We start from the raw sequence: 24683 nt of genomic DNA on the forward strand, positions 1-24683 counted from the left end.
TTCCTTAGAATTTGCTAGATTTGGACATTCTCCCTCGATGGGGATTACGAATGTCAAAAATGTGGGTTATTTAAATTTTTAAATCTCTGTATTATTTGACTTCAGTTACATGTGAAAACTGTTTAATAAGCACACTACAACAGTAAAAAACATACTCTTTCAAACCCAGAGTATAAATCAAACTTTGGGTCCAGAGTGGTGGTGTAGTGGATAAAGCTGCCGTCTCCGACACCAGCATCCCATAAGGGCACCAGTTCACGTTCCGATTGCTCCACTTCCAATCCAGCTCCTCCCTGTTAATGGCTTGAGAAAAGAGACAGAAGGTGACCCAAGTGCTTGGGCTCCTGCCACCCATGTAGGAGACCTGGAAGAAGCTCTGGGCTCTTGGCTTTGGCCTGGGCCTGCCCTGCCTGTTGTGGTCATCTGGGGAGTGAACCAGTGGATGGAAGATCTCTCTCTCTCTATCTTCCTTTCTCTCTGTAACTCTTTCAAATACATAAATAAATCTTCAAATGCTAAGCTTTCTAAAGTAGACAACATGTTTTTTAAAAAACCAGTTTTCTAGGTTTGCACAGGTGTGCTACTAAAACATTTCAGGCAAATTCTGTGATGTGACTTAGGAAGCAGGGGATGCAGGTAAGCAGCTGGTGGGCAGTGTAAGATGTCTGTGGTAGACATAAAAGCCCACCCCACCACTGAAGCAGCTCCTGGAAGTACGGATCAGTCCAGTATCGTAATGACCTGAAACAAATTCTAAACTGGATGCCATGCTGATGGCAGAAAGTAGCCTGGGGTACTGGACACTCAGCAGGAGTCTTTAGATCTCCACTCTGTGTGATTTGGGACAATGCTCTTAGCTATTGCCTCCATTTCCTTACGAAGAAGCTCTTGGCTCCTGGCTTCGGATTGGCCCAGCTCCATTCATTGCGGCCATTTGGGGAGTGGACCAGTGATGGAAGATTTCTCTCTCTCTGCCTCTGCCTCTCGGTAACTCTGCCTTTCAAATAAATAAATAAATCTTTAAAATTGGGATAATCCTGTCACTACCTATCCTGCGAAAGGAAACACTTCCGGTTTTTTGTTATCTGATTACATTTATATAACTGGTACCTAAAAAATCAGATGAAGCAAATTAATATGACATACTCCATGATAAACAGTATCACCAGAGACAGTCCCTTAGTGCTTTCTCAGGCAGTCTAAAGTACTTTCAATCTCTCAAGGTTGTCATGAGATCCAAGTGTAGTGATATGAGGGCTCTTCAAAAAGTTCATGTAGAATGAGTATCATGAGAAAACTATGCATCAATCTCTTTTTTTGTATCAAAATACATTTTTGTCTTAAAATTTTCCATGTATTTTTTGAAAGACCATAATTAACAAAAACATTTTTATATTTATAAAACTATCATATAAATTCATATTAATTCTGTTATAACTAGAAAATATAAGGGTACTTCAAAACATCTGTGGAAATTAGAATTAAAAGAGAAGTAAGTTTATTTTGGTGAAAAAACTGAATTTCAATATACATTTCATGAAATACATTTTTCTTGAATGTTAAACATTTAAAAATATGTTTATTTATTTGAAAGGTGTAGGGGCTGAGACAGAAACTAGAGAGAGAGAGTGTGTGAACTCCCAACCATTGCTCTACTCCCCAGATGCCCGCAATGACTGAGGCTGGGCCAAGCTGAAGCCGGGAGCCAGGAACTCAATCCAGGTCTCCAACTTCTATGGGAAGAAACCAGCTAGTGAAGTCATCACGCTGCTTCCCACTGTGCACATTAGCAGTGCCCTGAACTGGGAGGACAGCGGAACTCCAACCCAGGCACTCCGATACGGGATGCGACTGTCCCAGTGGCATCTTAAACTCTAGGCCAAAACTCCTACCCCTTCCATGTACGCAACATGACACTAGGCAAAATTATCAAACAATGATCTACAGGGCTATTACAGCTTATTATCAATAAACCCATTAAAATGAGATAAGAAGTGTTCCTGAGCAGTCAATGCGATGAGGATGAGTGTTTGTTAGTTTATCTACCTGCACCTGTTCTATTCCTCGTACTGCTGAAAACTCAGACTCCATGACAGCCCTCAGTGGTTCTAGGAATGCCTCCGGAAAAATTAGCTTTACATTTGCAGAACAAACATTTGAAAGAAACAATTCAGCTACTCACAGCAGTGATGATTGGAAAGCTGACCACGGCACTTAGAGAGTGATTAGCTATGAACCAACAGCAGGTGGCTATCGCCCAGAGCACTCCCGACAGGAAGCCTGCAACACCCACAGACAGGACACATTTACAAACTGCACTCCTCACAGGACAGATTCACACTTTCTACAGCAGAAGATCAAAGTGCGGGGAAGAACGCATTCCTACCCACAATGGTGGCCAGCATGGGTTTTGAACTGTGTTTTATAGTCATTTTAGAAACCAAATAATTTTCCCGCCCTTGACTCCTATGGGTGGAATGATCGATCCTTCCACTTCACTGACATTAAATAAAGTCCCCTTTAGAGTGGCTGAAGTAGAGACTGGGTGGTAAACACAGGCCTAGGGAAGCCACTAGATCTTAGGTCTGAATGACATCTGCAAGTACCATTCACTCTAAAGACATAGGAAGAGCTTCATGTTAATCTATGTATCATTCTAAGCTAAGGGAAAAAACACTAGTATTTAAGTGAAAATACCAGCTGAAAATCTCCCAATACTTTAGCTACTCAGTAAGTATTCTACCATAAAAGATGGCACACTTTAGTATAAATCAATCAAGCATTCAAAATAAATCTGACTTATGCTTTATTTTATTCTTTAAAAAAATTACTTGTAGGCCGGTGCTGCAGCTCACTAGGCTAATCCTCCACCTGTGGCGCCGGCACCCCGGGTTCTAGTCCCAGTCAGGGCGCTGGATTCTGTCCTGGTTGCTCCTCTTCCAGTCCAGCTCTCTGCTGTGGCCCGGGAAGGCAGTGGAGGATGGCCCAAGTCCTTGGGCCCTGCACTTGCATGGGAGACCAGGAGAAGCACCTGGCTCCTGGCTTTCGATCAGCGCGGTGCGCTGGCCGCAGCAGCCATTGGGGGGGTGAACCAATGGAAAAGAAAGACCTCTCTCTCTCTCACTGTCTAACTCTGCCTGTCAGGAAAAAAAAAAAAAAAAAAAGATTACTTGTAGACCTATATTCCTAAACCAGGATTTAAAACAATTACTTATTTTCATTTTACTTGAGACACATAGAGAGAACAGAGAGATCTTCCATCAACTGGTCACTCTCCAAATGCTCACAACAGCCAGGACAAGGCTAAGCCAAAGTTGGGAGACTGGAACTCAATCTGGGTCTCCCACATAGATGGCAGGGACACAAACACTTGAGCCATCAATGCTGCTTCCCAGTGTGTACATCTTCAGGCAGACTGGATTGGAAATGGAGCCAAGACATGAACCTAGACACTCAGATATAGCCTAAAGGCTATCCCTGAGTAATTTTTTTTAAATCAGCAACCACTAATGGATTGACTAAGTACAAAAAAATTTAATTCACACCTCTTTTGAATTCTATAACAATATCTTCTTATTTCAGGCTAAATGGTTTTCCTACGTGACTAAAGATTCTTATTTTTGATACTTTTTTCTTATAAAGTCTCAGGATCCTGAGTTCTAATATGAATCCTTAGACAGTGAAAAACAAATACTAAAGATTGACGCTTATTATAGAAGATGTGTTAGCACAGGAAAAGATCTGAGATTAACTGCTGCTTAAATTTAAACTTTTGGGGGCTGGCACTGTGGCACAGCGGGTTAAAGCCCCAGCCTGCGGTGCTGGCATCCCATATGGGCGCTGGTTCGAGTTTCAGCTGCTTCTCTTCTGATCCAGCTGTCTGCTGTGGCCTGGGAAAGCAATAGAGGATGGCCCATGTCCTTGGGCCCCTGAACCCATGTGGAAGACCCAGAGGAAGCTCCTGGCTCCTGGCTTCTGCCTTTGGATTAGCTCAGCTCTGGCTATTGCAGTCATCTGGGGAGTGAACCAGCAGAATGGAAGACCTCTGTCTCTCTCTGGCTCTACCTCTTTCTGTAACTATCTTTCAAATAAATAAAATAAATCTTAAAAAAATTAAGCTTTTGTAATAATGACTAACATTTCATATCCAGTTCCTGGTTTTTAAATTCTTCATATTTGATGGTGAACTGCACCATAGCAATTAAGGCAATGAACACTTAGAATTATTCAAGCTAAGTAAGTACAGGATAATACTTTCACAGTGTGACGAGTTTCTGCAGGAAATAGTCTTACCTGGTAAGACTGCTTCAGGATACAGTTTAGGACTATTTTTCATGACTACACAGTAAGCCAGAAAGTAGACTGTACTTGTAAGAAAGATGCCACTGAAGTGTGCAAACACATAGTCCAAATCTGAAAACACAGAATACGTAACTCACACATCACTTTAACCATTTCAGACACATTTAGATTTCTGAAAATAAAACAAACTCATCAAACTAACATAAAAGTAAAGGAACTATTAATTATATTTCGTCACTCTAGTTTTCAATATGCTGTTCATATGGCAAAATTAACATATTTAAATCCTAGAAATGCTAGGCAGTAAATCGGTTACTATGATCAGATCTAAAAGGCTAGATTTTATGACCATCTTGGAACGCTGAATAAGACACTACAAGCATTCTGTGCCTGTGATGTTACTATCTCCCCTTTAAGAACAGGTCTGCAGATCTACTTTTGCTAATAACTGCAGCAGTTGTACTGCAGTGGGGGTATAGCTTCAAAGTATTTTGGTGTGCAGTTTCACGTGGTTATTGATCAATGTGGAGACCAGCATTTCTGCTACAGTTGACAACTACACAGAAAGATCCAGGAAGTTACTCCAAAAGTTTTACTCAATTGTTTGCGTAAGCTAACAGCACATGACACTGGCCCAGTCTCTGAGAAACCAGCCACGCTGCCTGCCCATTTAAGCTGGTGGTCCTCTGGTCACACACATGGGTGTAGTGTAGCTTCTTGGCTGGGAAGCTACATTGCACTCAATGTTTCTGCCATCCAAGATTTTGACCAAGAAGAATGCCTGTGCTTAGGGAGGCAAACTAAAGCACAAAGAGTTTTTGTTTATTCTCTGACTCTTCAATTTTACTTTTGTATCGCCCCCTAAGAACAATACATCTAGATATGGACCACAAGAAAGGAGAATAGCATGGTAATTAAACCACCCTCCCCCACAGCTGCCTGGTGTGATGCTTCCTTACATGACTCACTGAATTTGGGATGCAGGCAAATTACCTAAAATCTCCCTCTATTAACTTTTTCAGTTGTAAAAGAGAAAAATAATGGTATCAGTTACTACGATGGTTAACTGAGTCAGTATTTGTAAAGTGCTTAGAAAAGGACACATATGGCTGGCGCCGCGGCTCACTAGGCTAATCCTCCGCCTAGCGGCGCCGGCACACCGGGTTCTAGTCCCGGTTGGGGCGCCGGATTCTGTCCCGGTTGCCCCTCTTCCAGGCCAGCTCTCTGCTGTGGCCAGGGAGTGCAGTGGAGGATGGCCCAAATGCTTGGGCCCTGCACCCCATGGGAGACCAGGAAAAGCACTTGGCTCCTGGCTCCTGCCATCGGATCAGCGCAGTGCGCCAGCCAGGTGGCCATTGGAGGGTGAACCAACGGCAAAGGAAGACCTTTCTCTCTGTCTCTCTCTCTCACTGTCCACTCTGCCTGTCAAAAAAAAAAAAAGAAAAGAAAAGGACACATACTATATATGTATTTGTTAAATAAATGAAATAAAAATAATTTCCTTCCTAAAATTTCTTCCTAAAACTATTTTTGAATAAACTAGAATAAATGAGTACATTCAGCGGTGCCATAAAAAAGAACTCCAAGAACTCATTGTTCTATCTATGCAATGAGATTGTTGAAGATACTGTTTATTATGCCCCAGTACCAAGAACAACTTTACTCCTGAACAATCAGTTGTTGTTCTCTTGTATTCACTGGATTGTGGGACTCGTTTGATACCCTTTTTGGCTGTAAGATATCTGAGAACCAAATTTATGACTCATTTTTAGAAAGTGTATAAGTTTTTAGATTCACTCATGGTTACTATTTATTTCTTCACTCTTGTTTTCCCTTCTATTTTAATTTCTCTCATGTAATCATCTTTTTGTTAGTTATAATATTTTAAAAATGAAAAGGCTAAATATGCAAAAAGTATTTGAGCCTGTGATTGTAAAGTTGAAAGTCTGTTATTGCAAACATGTAGAACACAAAAAGGAAAGAAAGGAAGGAGGAGAGAGGGAGGGAAGTATTGTTGTATTCTTGGAATTACATCTATGACATCTATTCTCTATTAGTCAATAAAAACTAATAAAATTATTTGTATAAAACCAAAAGAAAGATGTGAATAAAAGACATAAGTACTGTGCACGGGGCTAGATATAAAAATGATGAAGGGAACCGTGGCATCTACTCAAAGTCTACCCCTCTCTTTAAGCCAATTTCAAATCTCAATTTCTTCATCAATTTTCCCCTTATGACTTTCGCCCTTCAGACTCTGAACTCTGCCTCATCCGTGAACTCATTCTCCTGCCATTTCATGCGTGTCAGCCGTGTTTCTACACAGCTCGAGAACCCTCAGAGCAGCCCTTCTTTCAACTCCCTGGGAGCCTGGACAAGGCACTGCGCCCAGTGATGAGTTTACTGCTGAGGGATTACTTCTGTCACTGGAATCTAAGATGCTATCAGGAAGCATTACGTTGGGCTTTCCAATGCACTGTGCTGTGCTTGAAAAATAATATTCTCTGGCTAAACAGGGTTCTACTTTGATCTTAGTAAGGCTAGACTTTGACCTTTACTTGAAGTTAGTTTTATGCTAGGCACCTTAACCTATTCTAAAAGAGTAGAATACATATTAGCTCAGAGATTATCTAAATGCAAAATAGTCTCCAAATCTTATTGGAAAGTAAGAAACCATGCACTCCGACCACATGGCTGAAATGAATCCTGACTAAAGTCATTATAAGTGCATGTTAAAAATCTCCAGAAAACACTCCAACAGTCCTTTATTAATTTTAGTTTTCAATGCCTTTCCATTTCACTGCTCACAATGAAAAAGTAAGATGAAATCTACATACCAATATTTACTATCATCATAATTCTTATACATTTCTATGAAAATGGTAACAACGAGATTGTTTGCAAAGTAAAATGATTATTTGCCCTTACCATACTGGCTTGCCCCTGCATACGTGCTATCATTTCTTTTGCTGTGGTCCTTGATATAAATGATTGGCACAAATGTAGACCCATAGAGTACTCCAGATATCACGGCCAGACTGCAACCTCTTGAGAGATAATGAAATCATTATGAGTATTGGCTCAAGGCAGTATTTCTGGCTAATTCACAAATGGACTCACAACTAACGCAAGGTTCAAAATGCAAATCACAAGCAGTAAGCAGAAACCACCCATTTATCTCAAGCTCTGCAACTGACAGAAGTCAAAGAAATACCTGTAATGACACAATGGCATCCCGATTAGAAGGGCTGCATCAGTTCCACTGTCTAATTTTGGAAGGACAGGATTTACAGATGTGATAATGGAGTATCTTTGTAAGTTGTCATTACACGTGGGGCTGGCAGTGGCGCAGCGGGTTAAGGCCCTGGCCTGAAATGCCGGCATCCCATGGGGCGTGCAGGTTCAAGACCTGGCTGCTCCACTTCCGATCCAGGTCTCTGGTATGGCCTGGGAAAGCAGTGGAAGATGGCCCAAGTCCTTGGGCCCCTGCACCCACATGGGAGACTGGGAAGAAGCTCCTGGCTTTGGATTGGTGCAGCTCTGCTGTTACAGCCCACTGGGGAGTAACCCACCAGATGGAAGACACTTCTTTCTCTCTCTCTCTCTGCCTCTCCTTCTCTCTGTGTTAACTTTGCATTTCAAATAAATAAAAAATAAATCTCTAAAAAACTGTCATTACACTAGTAAGAATTTTGCTACCTTTATATTATATATTCTACAATATACCCAGCGATCTCATTACATGAACTATTTTGCAAAGTGATACCATGCTCTATGCATTTTTTAAAAGCACCTAGAAGGCCGGCGCCGCGGCTCAGTAGGCTAATCCTCCACCTTGCGGCGCTGGCACACCGGGTTCTAGTCCCGGTCAGGGCGCCGGATTCTGCCCCGGTTGCCCCTCTTCCAGGCCAGCTCTCTGCTGTGGCCAGGGAGTGCAGTGGAGGATGGCCCAAATGCTTGGGCCCTGCACCCCATGGGAGACCAGGAGAAGCACCTGGCTCCTGCCATCGGATTAGCGCGGTGCGCAGGCTGCAGCGCGCCGGCCGCGGCAGCCATTGGAGGGTGAACCAACGGCAAAAAGAAGACCTTTCTCTCTGTCTCTCTCTCTCACTGTCCACTCTGCCTGTAAAAAAAAAAAAAAAAAAAAAAAAAAAAAAAAAAAAACAACAACAAACAAACAAACAAAAGCACCTAGAACAGAACTAGGATAGACTAAGTGTTAAATTCACTTTTGTTCCAGACTATAGACATCCACAGCCTGCCCATATCTTAGCTGACTATGGCCTGCTGAAGACAAAGTGGTGATTAATCAAATAATCTGCATACCTCAGATGAAAATTTCCTTTTTTATCAGAAGGAAATGTTCTATTCTAAGTACTGGGGTCTTGCTGATTCCCCAGACTTAGCCCATATATGCTTGAAGCAAGCACTTCCAGTGACATTGTGGGGTGGCTTGGCGGGGTGACTGATATTTTAGAACAATCACTTAGACTTCACACAAAGGACAGTAATATGAAACAGGAAACAATTTTAGGCAAAAACTCTACCTTTTTAAGCTTAAAAGAAAATTCTTAGCCAACTTATTACTTCTCATGTAAGGAATCTTAACATGATCAGTCTCATTTGAGGAATATGAGTCTGTGAGAAGTCACAGGCTGCCAGGACAGTGTGTTCTTCCAACACTGGGAATTCCTACATCATGAGAACCTGGCCTTCGCTGTCCTGGAATGTCTCACACATAAGACCAAACTTAAGACCTACGTGTGTGTGTGTGTGTGTGTGTGTGTAGATAGTATATACATGCTATATAGATTGACTGATTAACAAACACTCCTCTAATGGAGGAAGTGCTTTGTGAAAAAAAAGTCTGAAAAAATTCATTTTTTGGAAAGATTTATTTTATTGTGCAAATCCTGCAACATACTGCTTTCTTCCAAAGCTTGTTTCTTGGTAGTTCATTCATTCAAGTATTTGTTGATTACAGTGCACCAGGAACTACCTCTTGCCCACTGTGAAAACAGTATGTACACTCAGAAAGGAAATGCTTTATATCCTTGAGTCGAAAGAATGTGTCAGCACATAAAGGTTAAAGTAGCCACCAAATGTAAAATCTAACTTTTGTGCATTTTCATATTATTTTTGTAGTCCAAGAAATAAACAAACAAACCAAAATCAGCACCCTGAAATAGAAGGACTAAAATTGAACCGAACTCAACTCATAGGTTAAGTCCTTATGGACAATGAGACAGAACTCACACAGATACCAAATATTCTACTGTATTTGACAACGGATGTCTTGGGATTATATACTTGTCTGCCATGTGAGCAGAGGACCCCCCAGAGTAGGGCAGGCCAGCTGGGCAGTACAGCACTGCAGAAACGCATCACCAATTTGTGACTACCAAGAGCTTTTTGGTCGTTACACCATCTCTTTCATTTTGGGCACAAAAGTTCTGCAAAATGATTTTGCTTCTGTCATCTGTTATTGGTTAGAGGCCAGGCCACCCTGACTTAGCTTTCCTTGAAGTGGCTCAGGGACCTTTGTACCAAAAACTTAGTAGGGGAAAGAGCAACTTGACTCCATGGGGCTAGAAATCAAAGCTTGAATTACCATTTTTGAACTCAGATGGCCATCACTTCACTCCAGTAACCCCTGCCTTCATCAGATATGAAACAATAACAGAGAGAAGTAACTGCTCCTTACACTAGGCGGCGGTGAACTGTAGACAGCTTATCCACCCAGGAGTCACTGGAATCACTGGGACAGGAATCTTGAGCTGTGTTGATCACCTGTTAGGAACAGTCACACAAACCGAAAAGAACATTCAGTTAATCACACTGGTGACAAAAAGATTCCCAAAGTATCTGTCTCCTCTTGTAAACATCCTCTAAAATACAAACACGTTGGGGCACAGAGAGTTAAAAGGCTGCCTGGGATGCCTGCAAACTCAGCTTCCGATCCAGCTCATTGCTAATGCACCTGAGAAGCAGGGGATGATGGCTCAAGTGCTTGAGTTCTTGCCACCCACATGGGAGACCCAGATGCTATTTCTAGCTCCTGGTTTCAGCCTGGCACAATCCCAGCCATTGCAGGCATTTGGAGGAGTAAATCAGCAGATGGAAGATCTCTTTAAAATAACTGAATAGATAAATAAATCTTTAGAATACAACTATTTAATCTTTGCATTCTGCTCTCCCCAGAATCAAACGTTTCTGATTCTGTTCCTCTTTAATTCACAATGGTTTGGGAGTTGGAAAGCGTTCTATTTAACTACTTCACAATTTATTTTTTAGCTATTTTGCTACACCTATTAAATCTAACAAAAGTTACTAATAATTGTATTTTGTTTGCATGTTTTAATAATCTGTAGAGAAATTAGAACTACAAAACACCCAGATTCTCCTATACTGGAATGCTTTAAATCAATGAGCCTTTTTATACTTTTTTCTTTTCCTTAAATAGTGACTTAAACATTTCCAGCCATGTTTCAAGATGGGGCTAATATTCTGAGTCAGGAAAAACATGAGCAAATTCATTATATTTCTACCATGGAAGGCAATCTTTTGTGCCTCTTATTAAGTAGTCTCGATAGCATGCTCTTACTGTTTTTTAACAGATGGGAAGCTAGATATGAAGTATCTGTTATGTGCTAAGTCAAGCTTTACTTTGGCAATGTTTTATTTCATGGTAAGAAGCTCACGGTTGATGGTTGCATACTAACCTATCATGCTGTTTCTGTATCTTTAAACTTAGCTTATATCCTTCCACCCTGCCTAGACAATCCAAGGCAGTTACCCCACTGCATGTATTATATGCACTTGTATTTATATTTCTCCCTTTGTTTGAATGGAGGTTGGTCACAAGGTATCTGATCTCCAAAGTAGGCAAAGGACACTAGGAACTTCTCCCACTCCCAACTCCTCCATTCTCCTTGAATGATTTCCCAGATGAGAGCTATCTATGGATTAAAACACTTTTCTCTCTTACATTTAATCAAATTATTCAATGTTTAAAATTATTTTTAATTATTTTCATTTTATTCTAAAGGTACATGTGTGCACGTGCGCGCACACACACACACACACACACACACGAGAGAGAGAGAGATGGAGAGAGAGAGGGAAGAAGGGAGAGAGAGAGGGAGAGAAACAGCCAGAGAGATCTTCCTCCTGCTGGTTCACTCTCCAAATGCCTACAATAGCTAGGGCTGGGTCAGCACAGAACCAGGAGCCTGCAACTCAATCCAGGTCTTCCAAATGCGTGGCAGGGACCCAAGCACTTAGGCCATCACCTTGCTGTCTCCCAGGGTGCACATTAGCAAGAAGCTGGGATTAGAAGCTGAGTTGGAACTCTCGACCTGGGCACTCACATATGGGATGTGGGCGTCTAAAGCAGTGTCTTAACTTCTGTCCAAACGCCCACTTCTCATTCAATTTTCATGTCAATTTCAAGTTTCAGTCATCCTAGGTGAAAGTTTTGATAGAAGAAGAAGGAAAAGAGAAAGAAATGCTAACCTTGACGTAAGGAGTAGAGGCAGCACCGTGCCAGGAGGCAGTCCCTCAGTGGGACTGGGCGGGGGGTGGGCATGATTCAGAGAGCAGCCAGACAGCACCAGGCCCAAGGCAGGCAGAAGGTCACTGGTGGCAGGAAGGACCAGAGTCTGCATTCATGGCCTGGGGTTTGCCCTGGAATCACTTCTGTTCATGTCTTGCTGACACCCATGTCCCTAGTTAGTTCATCTTAGCTATTCCCGAAAAATTTAGACTCCTCAAGATCAAAACAGTGGCCTTTCTTCACCTCTGAGCTGATCAGGATATGGCAGAAAAGAGAAACAGGAAGAAAACAAAACTCAACTGTACCCTCACCTGACTTCACTCACTCTTTCATTGGCTTCCTGGTCTGTTCCTTCCTCCAGCCTACCTGAACACCTCCTTCCTCCTTCCTTCTAAACTTACTTGCACAATCCCCTTCTGCAGAAATCCTTACATCATTCCAAAACATGGAGCTGTATACCTAAATATACTCAATAAAAATAAACAAACCTCTGGGCATGCTGAACAGTTCCACTGTGGAAATACTGAGGGCCACACAGATCTAGACATAATAAATATGCTAAGATATTTCACAAGGCCACAAGTGACAAGAAAACACTGTCTTCTCACCTATGTTTCAAACCCTAATGTTATGCATCAAGTAAAATTGTCTCTTGTACTATACTCACATGCTCTGCTATTAGTGGTGTGGTATCCACGGAACACGTGTTATTCGGTATTTCACTTTTGATGAACAAAAATATGAAAGCACTGTAAGGAAAATAAAATTTCAGTGATATTTATCCTAGCGTTGGTTCATATCAAGCTGCCTAATGTTTAAGAGAAAACACAACTTAAAAAATCAAGTCCTAATGATTGGATGATGGTTTCCAAACTGCACCTGCAGTGGCCCTGCCATTTCTTCAGAACTGCAATTGTCCTCCATTTCTCTCATCTTGCTTCATTGCCACATACGTATTCATCTTTTTCTTTCTTTCTTTTCTTTTCCTTTTTTTTTTTTTTGACAGGCAAGAGTGGACAGTGAGAGAGAGACAGAGAGAAAGGTCTTCCTTTGCCGTTGGTTCACCCTCCAATGGCCGCCGCGGCCAGCGCACCGCGCTGATCCGATGGCAGAAGCCAGGGGCTTTTCCTGGTCTCCCATGGGGTGCAGGGCCCAAGCACTTGGGCCATCCTCCACTGCCCTCCCTGGCCACAGCAGAGAGCTGGCCTGGAAGAGGGGCAACCGGGACAGAATCCGGCGCCCCGACCGGGACTAGAACCCCGTGTGCCGGTGCTGCAAGGCGGAGGATTAGCCTAGTGAGCCGCAGTGCCGGCCGTCACCTGTTATTCTTAATTGGACTAACTCTAAGGGCACTCTGACATACAGCTGATGGGAGTGCAGAGCTGTGCACTTGTCCCAGAGATGTGGGGCTAGCTATAGACATTAAAGGTGAGTCCATTTCTGACCCTCCCAAGCCAACTACAGGCCCACCAACACAGGTACACCATTTCTAAGTTAAGGCGACCTATATGGTCAAGCATGGGACATCAAGCAGCTGTAAAAAAAAAAATGGGGATGATCTCTATTCACTGATATTGCAAGAACTCCAAGAGGGAGAGAAGAGACCCCATGACTTGAGCCATCACCTGCTACCTGCCAGGGTAATCATTAGCATGAAGCTGAATTGGGAGTGGAACTGGGACTGGAATATTCTGATAATGGATGTGGGTGTCCCATCCCAGGTGGCATCTAAACCTCTGTGCAGAATGCTCACCCCAATGAGGATATATCTTAAGAGATTAAAGCACACACCTAAGCCTAATAATGTTTTTCTTTTTAACAACTTTCTCACAATGTACTTTCTATCCATGTCCAGTATCTTCGCAACTAATGCCCCATTTATTATTGACTTTTGAACCATGCAAAATGTGTTAAAATAGTAAATTTGAAAACTTGAACAAGTTTGGTATGCTCTGGACATTTTTAAAAATACCGTTAAATCCAATTTAAAGCTTTGAAGTTAAAATATGCTTTAAGGTGTATATAGATTAAAAAAGAGTAAATGAGTACATGCAGAGTACTATATACTGTACCCCAGTTTTTGTTTAAAAACTATTAATTTCCTAGTTAGCTTCTTAGTTCAGTTTCTTTCGTCTTTAACATGTGAAGGATTCTGCATTGTCTTCCACTTTGACTTCTATAGCTATCTGCTTTCTGTTCCATCCAATCTATCCCAACGTAATTCTCCACATAAACTTCTACCCCTGACCACTCTCTGCTCCAAGCTCTCTACTCTCCTAGGCCTGCCAGTTTTCACAAGCACTTGGTCTTGCTTGTTTCCTTCACACTAGAGTCTAGGACCCATCACACACTACAGGCTCCTCTTCACGTCCAAGCCAAGGAAAAGCTGCAGTGCTAAAAGTGCAGAGAATTCCCCCAGACCAGTCTCACCCAGTCTTCCTCTTTTCCAAATTCCCACAGCACTGAGAACAATTACCACACAGTTCTGACCATTTGTCACAACTCTATGTCATCTCTTTTTCTCCAAAGATTTTCTGGCCAGTACCGTGGCTCACTAGGCTAATCCTCCGCCTGCAGCGCTGGCACTCCGGGTTCTAGTACCGGTTGGGGCGCTGGATTCTGTCCCAGTTGCTCCTCTTCCAGGCCAGCTCTCTGCTGTGGCCCGGGAGTGCAGTGGAGGATGGCCCAAGTGCTTGGGCCCTGCACCCCATGGGAGACCAGGAGAAGCACCTGGCTCCTGGCTTTGGATCAGTGTAGCACATTGGCCGTAGTGGCCATTTGGGGGGTGAACCAACGGAAAAGGAAGACCTTTCTCTCTCTCTCTCTCACTAACTGTCTGTCAAAAAAGATTTCCTAATTGACTAGAAGATAGGAACCACATTTCCTAGCTTCTCAGGGTCTTCAAAGTAGTTATTAACCACTCAGGTAAAAATGAATGCATAAAACCTCAGATTTGCACATGTGGGAATACATATAAATGAATTAAATACATGCGTGCACACTTGCACACGTTATTTTTGAGGTTAATGATAGGCAATGCAACTGTACTTTCCCTCAAAATCCTGTGAGAACGGCCTACTTTGTATAAACTTCTGAAGCAAACAATATGGACTGACACGTTAGAGGGATTTGAAGGCTATGGATAAAGCTGATTCTCCAAACATTCACTTTATCTTCCTACGCATCAACATTTTTACCTAGAAAATGGAGCTACTCCCTCATCAAAAAGCTGTCATGAAAGCGAAGTGACAATGCACAGGGTACTCTTTGGCACATGGTAAAATTTCAAAACATGACAGTAAAGAGTTTTAAGTTCTAAATGGAGGGAGAGGAGGACCTGAGCCGGGGAAAGAAATCAAGACTACACAAGGGTGTTGAGCTTGGGTGGCTAACGCTAGTCAGAGGAGCAGGGAAGTCACAAATAACCCTAGGGGCCAGCACTGTGGCTCAGTGGTTAAGCCACTGCCTATGATGCCAGCGTCCCATAGAGTGCTGGTTTGAGTCTTGTCTGCTCCATGTCTGATCTAGCTCACGGTTAACACATTTGAGAAAGCAGTGGAAAATGTTCTAAGTATCTATGCCCCTACTATCCAAATGGGAATCCCAGATGGAGCTCCAGGTTCCTGGATTTAGTCTGGTCCAACTCCAGCCCTTCAGGCCATTTGGGGAGTGAAACAACACAATGAAGATTCTCTCTCTCTCTCTCTCTCTCTCTCCCCCTCTCTCCAACTCTACCTTTCAAATAAATAAATATTTAAAAAAAAAAAGAGTAAGAATCTTACTCCAATTACATCATGAAGAGGTGGGTGGCAGCAAGTTGGGAGGAGCTAATGAAATTTATTTTATGTGTATAGACATAAGAGCAACTAAATCACAAAGTTTTTAGGGCTACAGACTTAAAAGAGCTCAGTGCAGCATACCAGCAAAGATTCCATAATGAATGTTGCCAAAAACATGGGAAGTTTTAAAAACCAGTGTTTTACACGAGGCATGCGTCTCTGGATTTCTGAGCTTTCCAATTTCCCTAGGTTTGCAGTCTTATTCACCATACTATTAGTAAAGTGTGTGTGTGTTTTCACATGATGACTGAATTCAGTATTTACTGTGAATCTACTCAGTATCAAACACGTGGAGGAAACTCTTGGTGATGGTGGGGTGACAGCACACACAGAAGAAAGTGGATCTTGTCCTTCAGGAACTCATAGTTTGAGAATAAAAATAATGTATGGATAATAAAGTAGACTGAGAATCTCAACAAAAAAGTAGTAAATCAAAATAACTGTAATAGTTCAACGGCGATTCATTTAACCTGGAAGAAAGAAATCAAGGAAATATCACACGGGATGGAAAATCCAAGTTGGAATTAAGAGTGGCCAGGGAGGGCATCTGAAGCTGAACAAAGTGTCTGGGAGGTGGTAGGATAAATAACCCAGGGTCAACAGACGCACAACACAAGAAGAGGCGCTGGGCGTATCCACTGCGGAGGGCAACCGCACAAGGAGACAAGCTGATTCTGAACCCAATGAGAAGCCATAAAGGTTTTAAACAGAAGACTGACATAGAGGCCGGCATTGTGGTATATAACAGGTTAAGCCACCACCTGCAAAGCCGTATCCTATATGGGTGCCAGTTCAGTCCACTTCTGATCCAGCTCCCTGCTATTGTGCCTGGGAAAGCAGTGGAAGATGGTCCAAGTCCTTGGGTTCCTGCACCCACATGGGAGAACCAGAAGCTAGTGCCTGGCCCAGCCCCCCAGGCACTGTGGCCATTTAAGGAGTGAACCAGTTGATGGAAGATCTCTCTCTCTCTGTTTCTCCCCATCCCTTTGTAACTCTGCTTTTTAAATTAGTGAAATCTTCAAAAAAAAAAAAAAAGAAGAAGACTGACATGACCTGATTTATAACAAATAGGAGCAAGTCATTGTGCAAAATGACAAGAACAGAAGCAGAGAGATTGGATGTGAGGTTTTCACTGTTGTGTGCAGGTGTCAGGGTAGGAAGGGAGAGGAAAAACTTGTGAAACAATCAGAAAGAATTTTATAGGATTAGAAATAGGGTAAAGTATAAAGAGGAAAATGTAAAAATGACTGAAGTTTTTTTATTTGAGTGACTATGAGTAATTCCTTTAATCAGTTTGCAGGGAAGGGTAGGATAAGAACAGTCATTCTGGGACAGGCATTTTGGCTTAGTGGCTAAGATACCACTTGGGATGTCCATATCCCATACTTGAGTGCCTGGGTTCGAATCCTGCTCTGTTTCCCAGTTCAGCTTCCTGCTAATGCACACCTGGAAGGCAGCATGAGATTGCTCAAGCAGTTGAGTCCCTGCTACCCCAGTGGGAGACCCAGATTGAAACCCTCCACCCCTGAGGCACTGACCCAGCCCTTGCTCTTGGAAGCATCTGGGTAGTGGACTAGCAGAAGAGAACTCTCGTCTGATTCTCTCGCCTTCAAAAATAAATAAATTCATTTTAAAAAGATTGAGTTTTTTAAAAAAGGAAAGGAAATGAAAGGAAAAAAGGAAAGGAATCAATGACCCAGTGTTTGTGGAGTGCTGTGCAACACAGTCCCCTTCCACACATTATCTTCCCAAAGACTGGAGGGCAGGACTTTGGGGCACCTGTACAGGATGTGTGGCCTGGTGCACGGTTAGATTCAGAGACTGTGGTCCTGAGAACAGGTTAGTGCTAGAGGGAAAACATTCAGTTTCTTTACAATATGAAAGAATAGCTGAAGCATGGGAGAAAAATATCCCTCCAGGCATATCAAGTTCAGTGAGAAGAGAATGGAAACAGATTTTTCAAAATAATCTGAAGCACATTACTATTTTTTAATTGAAAAAAAAAAATTCTGCCTCGTAAGAGAATTCTTTTGATTTTAATTAAAGCAATGTTTCAAACAGTGTCCTGAGTATTGGCGTCAGCTCCACTCCCACCCAGAGCCTAGAGGACAAAAATTGCTCTATTGGCAGCTGGGATCTGCCAGGGGGGAGTGCTCAGAGCTGAGGAAAAGACAGGAGAAGCTGCCATGGCTCAGGGCAGAGGCACCTTCTCCAGACACAGCAGCCACGGTGTGGGTGCTTGCATAATGGGGTGATGCCACCTGCCTTCTTTTGCTTCCCTGGGTCTTACATTTTTGGAACTAATTCCCTGTGTTCAATTTTCCCCTATGTGAAATACCTAGAGTGGTTTATCTTATACACACCAACTGGCACTTGTCTTATATGCCAAACAGGGAAAATATAAGGCTAGATACAATCTAACCAACTCTTTAATGAAGTGTACAGAGGATAGAAGCAACAATTTCAATTATAAAAAGAAAATCAACATTCTAAACCAAGACAACCATAATCCAAGTTTCTTTATGCTGACCATGAAGCTCCAAGTTTATTCAATGAACATCTTTTAGAAAAAAACTGGTTTGAGTTAAAATCATGAACAGATTGCAGGATCTCTCCCCATAAGAGCAACATGGAAGGGAGCCTGGGCATGTGACAGGAAGGGAGCATTATACTTCCATAACACCAAGCTTCAAACTGGACTCCAAGATTCCTCAAGAAGACTGAACAGCGTAGCACAAATCTGGAGAGCGCATGCCCAAAGGGGAAATATTAATTGAACAGGAACACCTACTCATGAAGATAATTATAAATGGAAACTATACTCACAACATTACTGATATGCCTAGCACTATTCTATGCACTTATATTTTATTTCATTTAATCCTCAAAACAGCTGATGAACTTGCTGCTATCCTTTCTTTAGAGAGGAAGAAACCAAGGCTTGGGGAAATGAAGGGATCTGCTCAAGGTCAAATAGGCAGAAGAGGCAGAAAACAAAAGATGAATTTGTATTGTAAAGAGTACACTCTTTTAAAAATGAAAAACAAATAGGCAGAAGAGGTAGAAAACAAAAGATTAATTTGCAATGTAAAGAGTACACTCTTTCTTTTAGAAAATGGAAAACAATGCCTAATCGACTAGGTAAACAGGCCTCAAATTACCAGATAATGTGCCAAAATTAAGGCATACCATATCACAACTTTTGGGTACAAAGAAAGTGCTTCACAGAGAGCGAGCTAATCAAAGCTAGAATCCTGTATGACAGTCCTCTAATCAAAAGTGTCCTGAATCTACTACTTCAGAATAATCTACGTAGTCTGTTTCTTAGGCTACAGGCCTGGGACCACTCCCTAAGGCAACATTTCAATGACAAGAGACTGCTCCTGTTCCAGAATGAGGCCGGGGAAAAGCTATTCTTGCTGGAGGAAGGGAAACACACTGTTCTTTCTTTGAATATAAGGGTACGAAAATCTTTGCAGGCAGTGCCATTCATTATGTGTGGTACTGACAGGGAATACAAATGGAGTTCAGAGAGGAAAAGGGACTAAATTTAAGGTGACCTAATTCCCTTTAGGTTTTATTGACGACATTGCCACATAGAGATTCGGTCATTTTCATCCCATTTATAGAGTGCATGCAACTAGACACACACAGATCCAAAAAAAAACCAGATACCTCAGAAAAGTAGGAGTTTTCGCAGGGGAGAGACTGTTTATCTAGTTGGGCCAATAACAAGCAGGGAGACACAAAGTGGAAACCAGTTAACAGGGTGAGTACTGGTGTCCCCACTGTTATCCATGATTAACCATGGTCTGAAAAAATCAAATGGAAAATTCCAGAAATAAGCAAATTTTAAGTATTAAATTGCACAATGTTCCAAGGAGTATGATGAAATGTGATGCCATGCCATGCTATCCCATTCTGTGCCGCCTGGACACAAATCATCCATTTGTGTAATGTATGCACATGTTTGTGTACACCTTACACCCAAAGGCACCCAGCAGCTGCTGCAGTATCACAGTGCTTGTGTTTGAGTCTTATTTTTCCTTAAAAACAGTCACAAAGGGGGCCAGTGCTGTGGTGAAGTGGGTTAGGCTGCCACCTGCAGGGTACCAGTTCAAGTCCCCACTGCTCCACTTCTGATCCAGCTTCCCGCTGATGGCCTGGGAAAAGCAGTAGAAGATGGCCTAAGTGCTTGGGCCCTGCCACCTACGTGGGAGACCCATAAGAAGCTCCTGGCTCCTGGGCCCAGCCATTGTGGCCATTTAGGGGAGTGAACCAGCAGTAGGAAGATCTCTCTCTCCCTCTCTCTTTCTCTCCTACTCTCTCTGTAGCTTTACTAAATAAGTAAACCTTTTTTTTTTTTTTTCAGTCACAGAGCATAAGAGTAGTGAAGCTGTCAGTTTAGACATGCCAAAGAGAAACTGCAAAGTATTTCTTTTAATTGGAAACACAAAGCTTCTTGACTTAAAGAGAAAAATAACTGCAGGCTGAGATTACTATGATCTACACTGCAGTTTTTTTATTCGTGAAATTGTGAAGAAGGAAACAGAAACAAACTAGTTTTGCTGCTCTTCCTCCCACCGTAAAAGCTAAAACTGAATTGTGTGACAAGTGCTTAGCTAATATGGAAATGACATTAAGTGACAGGGTGTAGCACTGTGCAGATTCTGGGATCCCCTAGGGCTTTGGAAGGTATCCCTCATGGATAAGGGGGCGGGGCACTGTAACAAACAGAAAAGATAAACAATAACTATGCAGCGCCATCAGGCAACCAGTACAATACTTGTGGAGCACGTTTTAGTTGTCAAAAATGCACCCTCTGGTTCTAATTTATGAACTATGGGTTATGCTTTCCTACATAGTATAGATAACAAAACCTGAAGTAGGCAGGCATACAGGTTAAAATAGATTAGGTTTGTGAGCTGGAAGACCATGCCTTCGTCATGCCCCTGTGTGACCTCACACCCTACCTGAGACCTTCTGCCATGCCCCTTTGTGACCTCATCCCCCCTACCTGGCCACACCTGGGTGCCTACTGGCCAATCAGATTAATTAACCACTCCCCTTTGGAAGTGGGTTAAAAGCCTGGGACACAGTGTGTCCGGCCCTTCTCTTTTCCCTGGCCTCTTGCCAGGAGGCGGGCTTGCTGTAGCCCTGAGCCTCCAGGGCGCATGGCCTTCAGGCCACCCACCCTAGGCTTCCTGGCCTAGATGCTCCTCCACATGGCTGGTTCCTGGTGCTCAGTATGGACCCCTGTTTACCTCTGTCTTATATAAAGTTCTCAGTCTCCTATGCATCTTTCTCACAAATAAAAGCTTAAAACGTACCATGCTGCCGCGTTTATCTGTGCCGGTATTTAGAATTCTTATCTAAATATTAGGCAAGACCCCTTCTCGGAGTTATTAATATTGGGGATTTAGTAGTAAGCCCATGGTGAAATCATATGGCACCCCAAATTCCGGTAGCACATGTGGCACCCCAGATAGCATTTCTAGGGAACTTCAAGGGGCCACATTTCAGTGTAAATTTTAGGGGGTCTAATCTGATTTCAAACCGAGCTTCAAAGCAGTTAAAAGATTTTCCCAATTTCTCAGAGCTTCTGAGATCCAAAGCTGGGGCTGCTGACTGCAGATATGGGATCATCTGTGAATGAAGAATCTGAGGATAAATCAGGCAGAGGAGACCCACCCGATCTTTAACGAGTGCTCTAAATGTGTGGAGGAAGAGCTAAGCCACCAGAAAGCGCTGCATACCTTACTACTGATAGCCCAGCTCCAGTGTAATTCAGCAGTGGTTTGGGTACTTCTTCTGCATCCATTCCAAACCAGCCAAACCTGAAACACCAAAGTCACATCAAATTGGATACTGTTGCCATGCACGAAGTGTGGGCCAAATTCCGGGTTTCAAATTCTAGTTCTCTGACTGTGAGCTTGGTTTTTACCTTCTCTGTGCCTCGATTTCCCATGGTTAAAATGGAGTTAATGCTTGGACCTACCTTATAGGTTTGTTATGAAGATTAAGTATGTTAATACATGCAAATGTACTTGTGAATCTCCCTTTCTTATTAAGACTAATGAAGAAGGAGGAAGAGGTAGTTCAAATGGTTAGCTGACTGCTAATGAACTGGCTGCATTTCATACAGTATTGAAATAGTTCTAAATGCTGTCTTGTTCAACAATCCCTATTCTTAGAAGTCACTTTAAACTCTTTTCTTTGCTGGTTATTGCCATGATAGCCACCAAGAATCACATTGTACCATCCAAGGCAAGAGAAAAGGGAGCAAGAACAAAAAGAAAACTAGCATTTATACAAAGCAGGTTGGGGCATGAGTCAAGGGCAGGAAAGACTGTATTAGAGGGTAATGAGTCCACCTGTTTTGTTACACAGAAGTGGTGATAATATTCTGAGTGGAAGGAGAGCTGTGAAGTAAGGTGAGAATGACACACTCCATTCTACTTTACCCAAACTCGACTTCAGCGTCAACCTGAATGCTGACGGAATCCAACAGAACGTTCTGTGATAACAGAACTAGTCTGTAGCTGCACAGAACAGTGTAGCCTGCCACATGTGGCTACGAGCACTTGAGACATGGCTAACACTACGGGAAACAGAATTTTATGTCACCAAATTTTCACTAATTTAGGTTTAAATATGTTGGTCATATGAGGCTTCTACCTACCCTACTATTCAGCACAGCTGGAGAGCTGGGGTTGGCAAAGTTTTCTTAAAAAGCCAGAGAGAAAATATACTAGGTTTTGGGGGCAGATAATCTCTTGCAACTGCTCAATCCTGCCATTACAGTGTTAAAGCATTCAGCAACAACACAGTCACGCATCACCAATGACAGGGTACATCCTGAGAAACGCATACTTAAGTAATGTGGTCATTGTGGGAACACTGTTGAATATACTTATGCAATCTAAGACAGCAAGACATCACTAAGTGATATAATCTTACGTGACTATTGCCACACATGGGGTCCATGGTTGACCAGAGTGGAATCAAGCAGTGTATGAACATAGCAGTATATGAAACTCGCATAGGCATGTTTCAGGAAAACTTTACAAACATGGCTGTGATCTTTAGCTAGAGCAAATGTGTGCCTTGGAACTGGTAGCCCAGGCTTGGATCCTGGCTCACTAGTTTTGCAGCTTTCAGCAGATGACTCAGTCCCTATGTGTATGTGTATCAGCTCTTCTAGGAGGTAATGTTTACCTCACGCATTTGTGAAAATGAAGTGAGAGTGTACATCAGATACGCCCATCAACTCTCACACGGTGGAAAGCGGAAATAAACATCAGTACTTTCTTGTTCCCCCCACTTCTGTTTCCTAGCTATAGACTTCAGGCAAATATCTAGACTACTTATGAAGAATTTAGAACGAGTGATAATTACAGGTGGCATATTTGATGTGTGTATTTTACCAGCTGTCATCCCTAGGAGATTAAGAATAAGATGTTATTACTCTCCGGAAGCCCAGCCCTTAGCTGTCGCCTTACATAGAGTAAGGGTGTAGTGAATCTGAGTTTAAACAGTTTGACCGCTGTTACCTTGAGCTTGCCCAGCCAGTTAAGGCGTTAAATGATCCCCAGATTAAGATTCCAAGGCCTAAACCAATGGTTTTGATAATTGGGACAACAGCAATGTTCCCTGTAGGTGTAATATACAGAAGAAATATGTTATTTCCAATACAGCAAATACATTTATAAGTTGAACTAGTGTTTATTCTAACTTCAATCGTAGGTCATAGGACTTGGACAAATTTAGTAAATCATAGTACCTCATTTTTAAAATAATCACTCTTTGGACATTAGACTTGTGATTATTAAAGGAACTAGGCTTAGGGAATAATCCTACAGAGAAAGATGTTGAATTCACTTCTTGCCTAACTCTACAGCTGTTCTTCACCTTTGACATAGGTCTCTAGTCTGTGACTCCTTGCAGAAGCTGTCAATGATCAGAGTAGCAGTGATTATCCCTTTAGACTCTAGTCTTTGACCTCAACCTGGCCCTCGAATTTGCCCGTCTATGCTCACGAACTTGTCTTCCAGATTCTTGCATTCATAGCTTCAAGCTACTGCAGACAATGCCGGACGAAACCCAAGTTCATCACCTTCTTTTTAACAGTTCTTGTCTGCTGAGCAGTCTGGCCTCCCACCCACAAACTCCTCTGAAAGAATTTTCTCTGGGAGCAGGTGGTCTGCCCAGTGGTTATGATGACCACATGCTACACTGGAGTGTCTGGGTTTGTTACCTGGCTCTAGCTCCTAACTCCAGCAAGCTTCCTGTAACGCACACCCTGGGAAACAGCAGGTGATGGTTCAAGTGACTGGTTCCCCATCACCCACATGAAAAACCTGGATGGGATTCCTAGCTCCTCACTGCGACCTGGCCCTGTCTGGGCTACTGAGTGCATTGAGTGAGTGAAGAAGTGGATAACTCTCATCTGTCTCCTTCTCTCGCTCTCTCTCTGCCTACCAAACGGCCTTTTTTTTTTCAAAGGTTCCTTCTTTTGGGTTTTAAGTTGTCTTCATCTGATTTTCCGCCTGTTTTCCCCTTTCAGCTCTTTCTCTGGCTGATTTTTTCCACTTTCCATAACTCCTTCTGATTTAAATGCCCACTTAAGACTTTCCCTTGAGCACGCTCCTCCCCTTGCTATAGTCTCTGTGAATATATGACCCAATATCATGATTTCAGCTGTGAACTAGAGGCGTGCGATCCTTGCACTTAGCCAGTCTGCACAGAATCTGTGTTATGCTCCAAATTTCCAGTAAGAAGTTTGCAACCACATGTCTTCTATTGTGGCCGCTTCAAGACCTTTAGATTCATAAGTTCTCAAACTGAATTAAGCACTTCCCCTGGCTACTGTATTCTTTCCCTGTGTCTTCACAACCATCAATATCTCCACCCTCCTAATCACCTACAAGAAAATCCCTAACTCAGCACTGGCTCCTTGTTCTCCTCCACGCTCCAATCCTGCCAGC

At 42.5% G+C, this 24683-nt stretch overlaps 1 protein-coding gene across 14 annotated transcripts in view; it reads right to left on the bottom strand.

Moving 5' to 3' along the window:
* The window catches only part of TMEM144 (transmembrane protein 144), a 60220-nt gene that overhangs the window by 22245 nt on the left and 13292 nt on the right, over positions 1 to 24683 (bottom strand). For 12 of the 14 annotated variants that reach the window (XR_011378563.1, XR_011378565.1, XR_011378562.1 and 9 more), the window contains 7 exons: positions 23250 to 23349; positions 21453 to 21533; positions 12525 to 12606; positions 10007 to 10092; positions 7231 to 7349; positions 4294 to 4413; positions 2183 to 2280 (listed from right to left, as the gene is read on the bottom strand). Coding sequence is in view for 6 of the 14 variants with exons in the window: in XM_051831691.2 (XP_051687651.2) it covers positions 2183 to 2280; positions 4294 to 4413; positions 7231 to 7349; positions 10007 to 10092; positions 12525 to 12606; positions 21453 to 21533; positions 23250 to 23349 (686 nt within the window). In the remaining 8 variants the exon portion in view is untranslated. The other 2 variants (XR_011378566.1, XM_070048278.1) reach the window with 2 other exon arrangements.

The sequence above is a fragment of the Oryctolagus cuniculus genome, chromosome 8, assembly GCF_964237555.1.
Source record: "Oryctolagus cuniculus chromosome 8, mOryCun1.1, whole genome shotgun sequence".
Classification (NCBI taxonomy): domain Eukaryota; kingdom Metazoa; phylum Chordata; class Mammalia; order Lagomorpha; family Leporidae; genus Oryctolagus; species Oryctolagus cuniculus.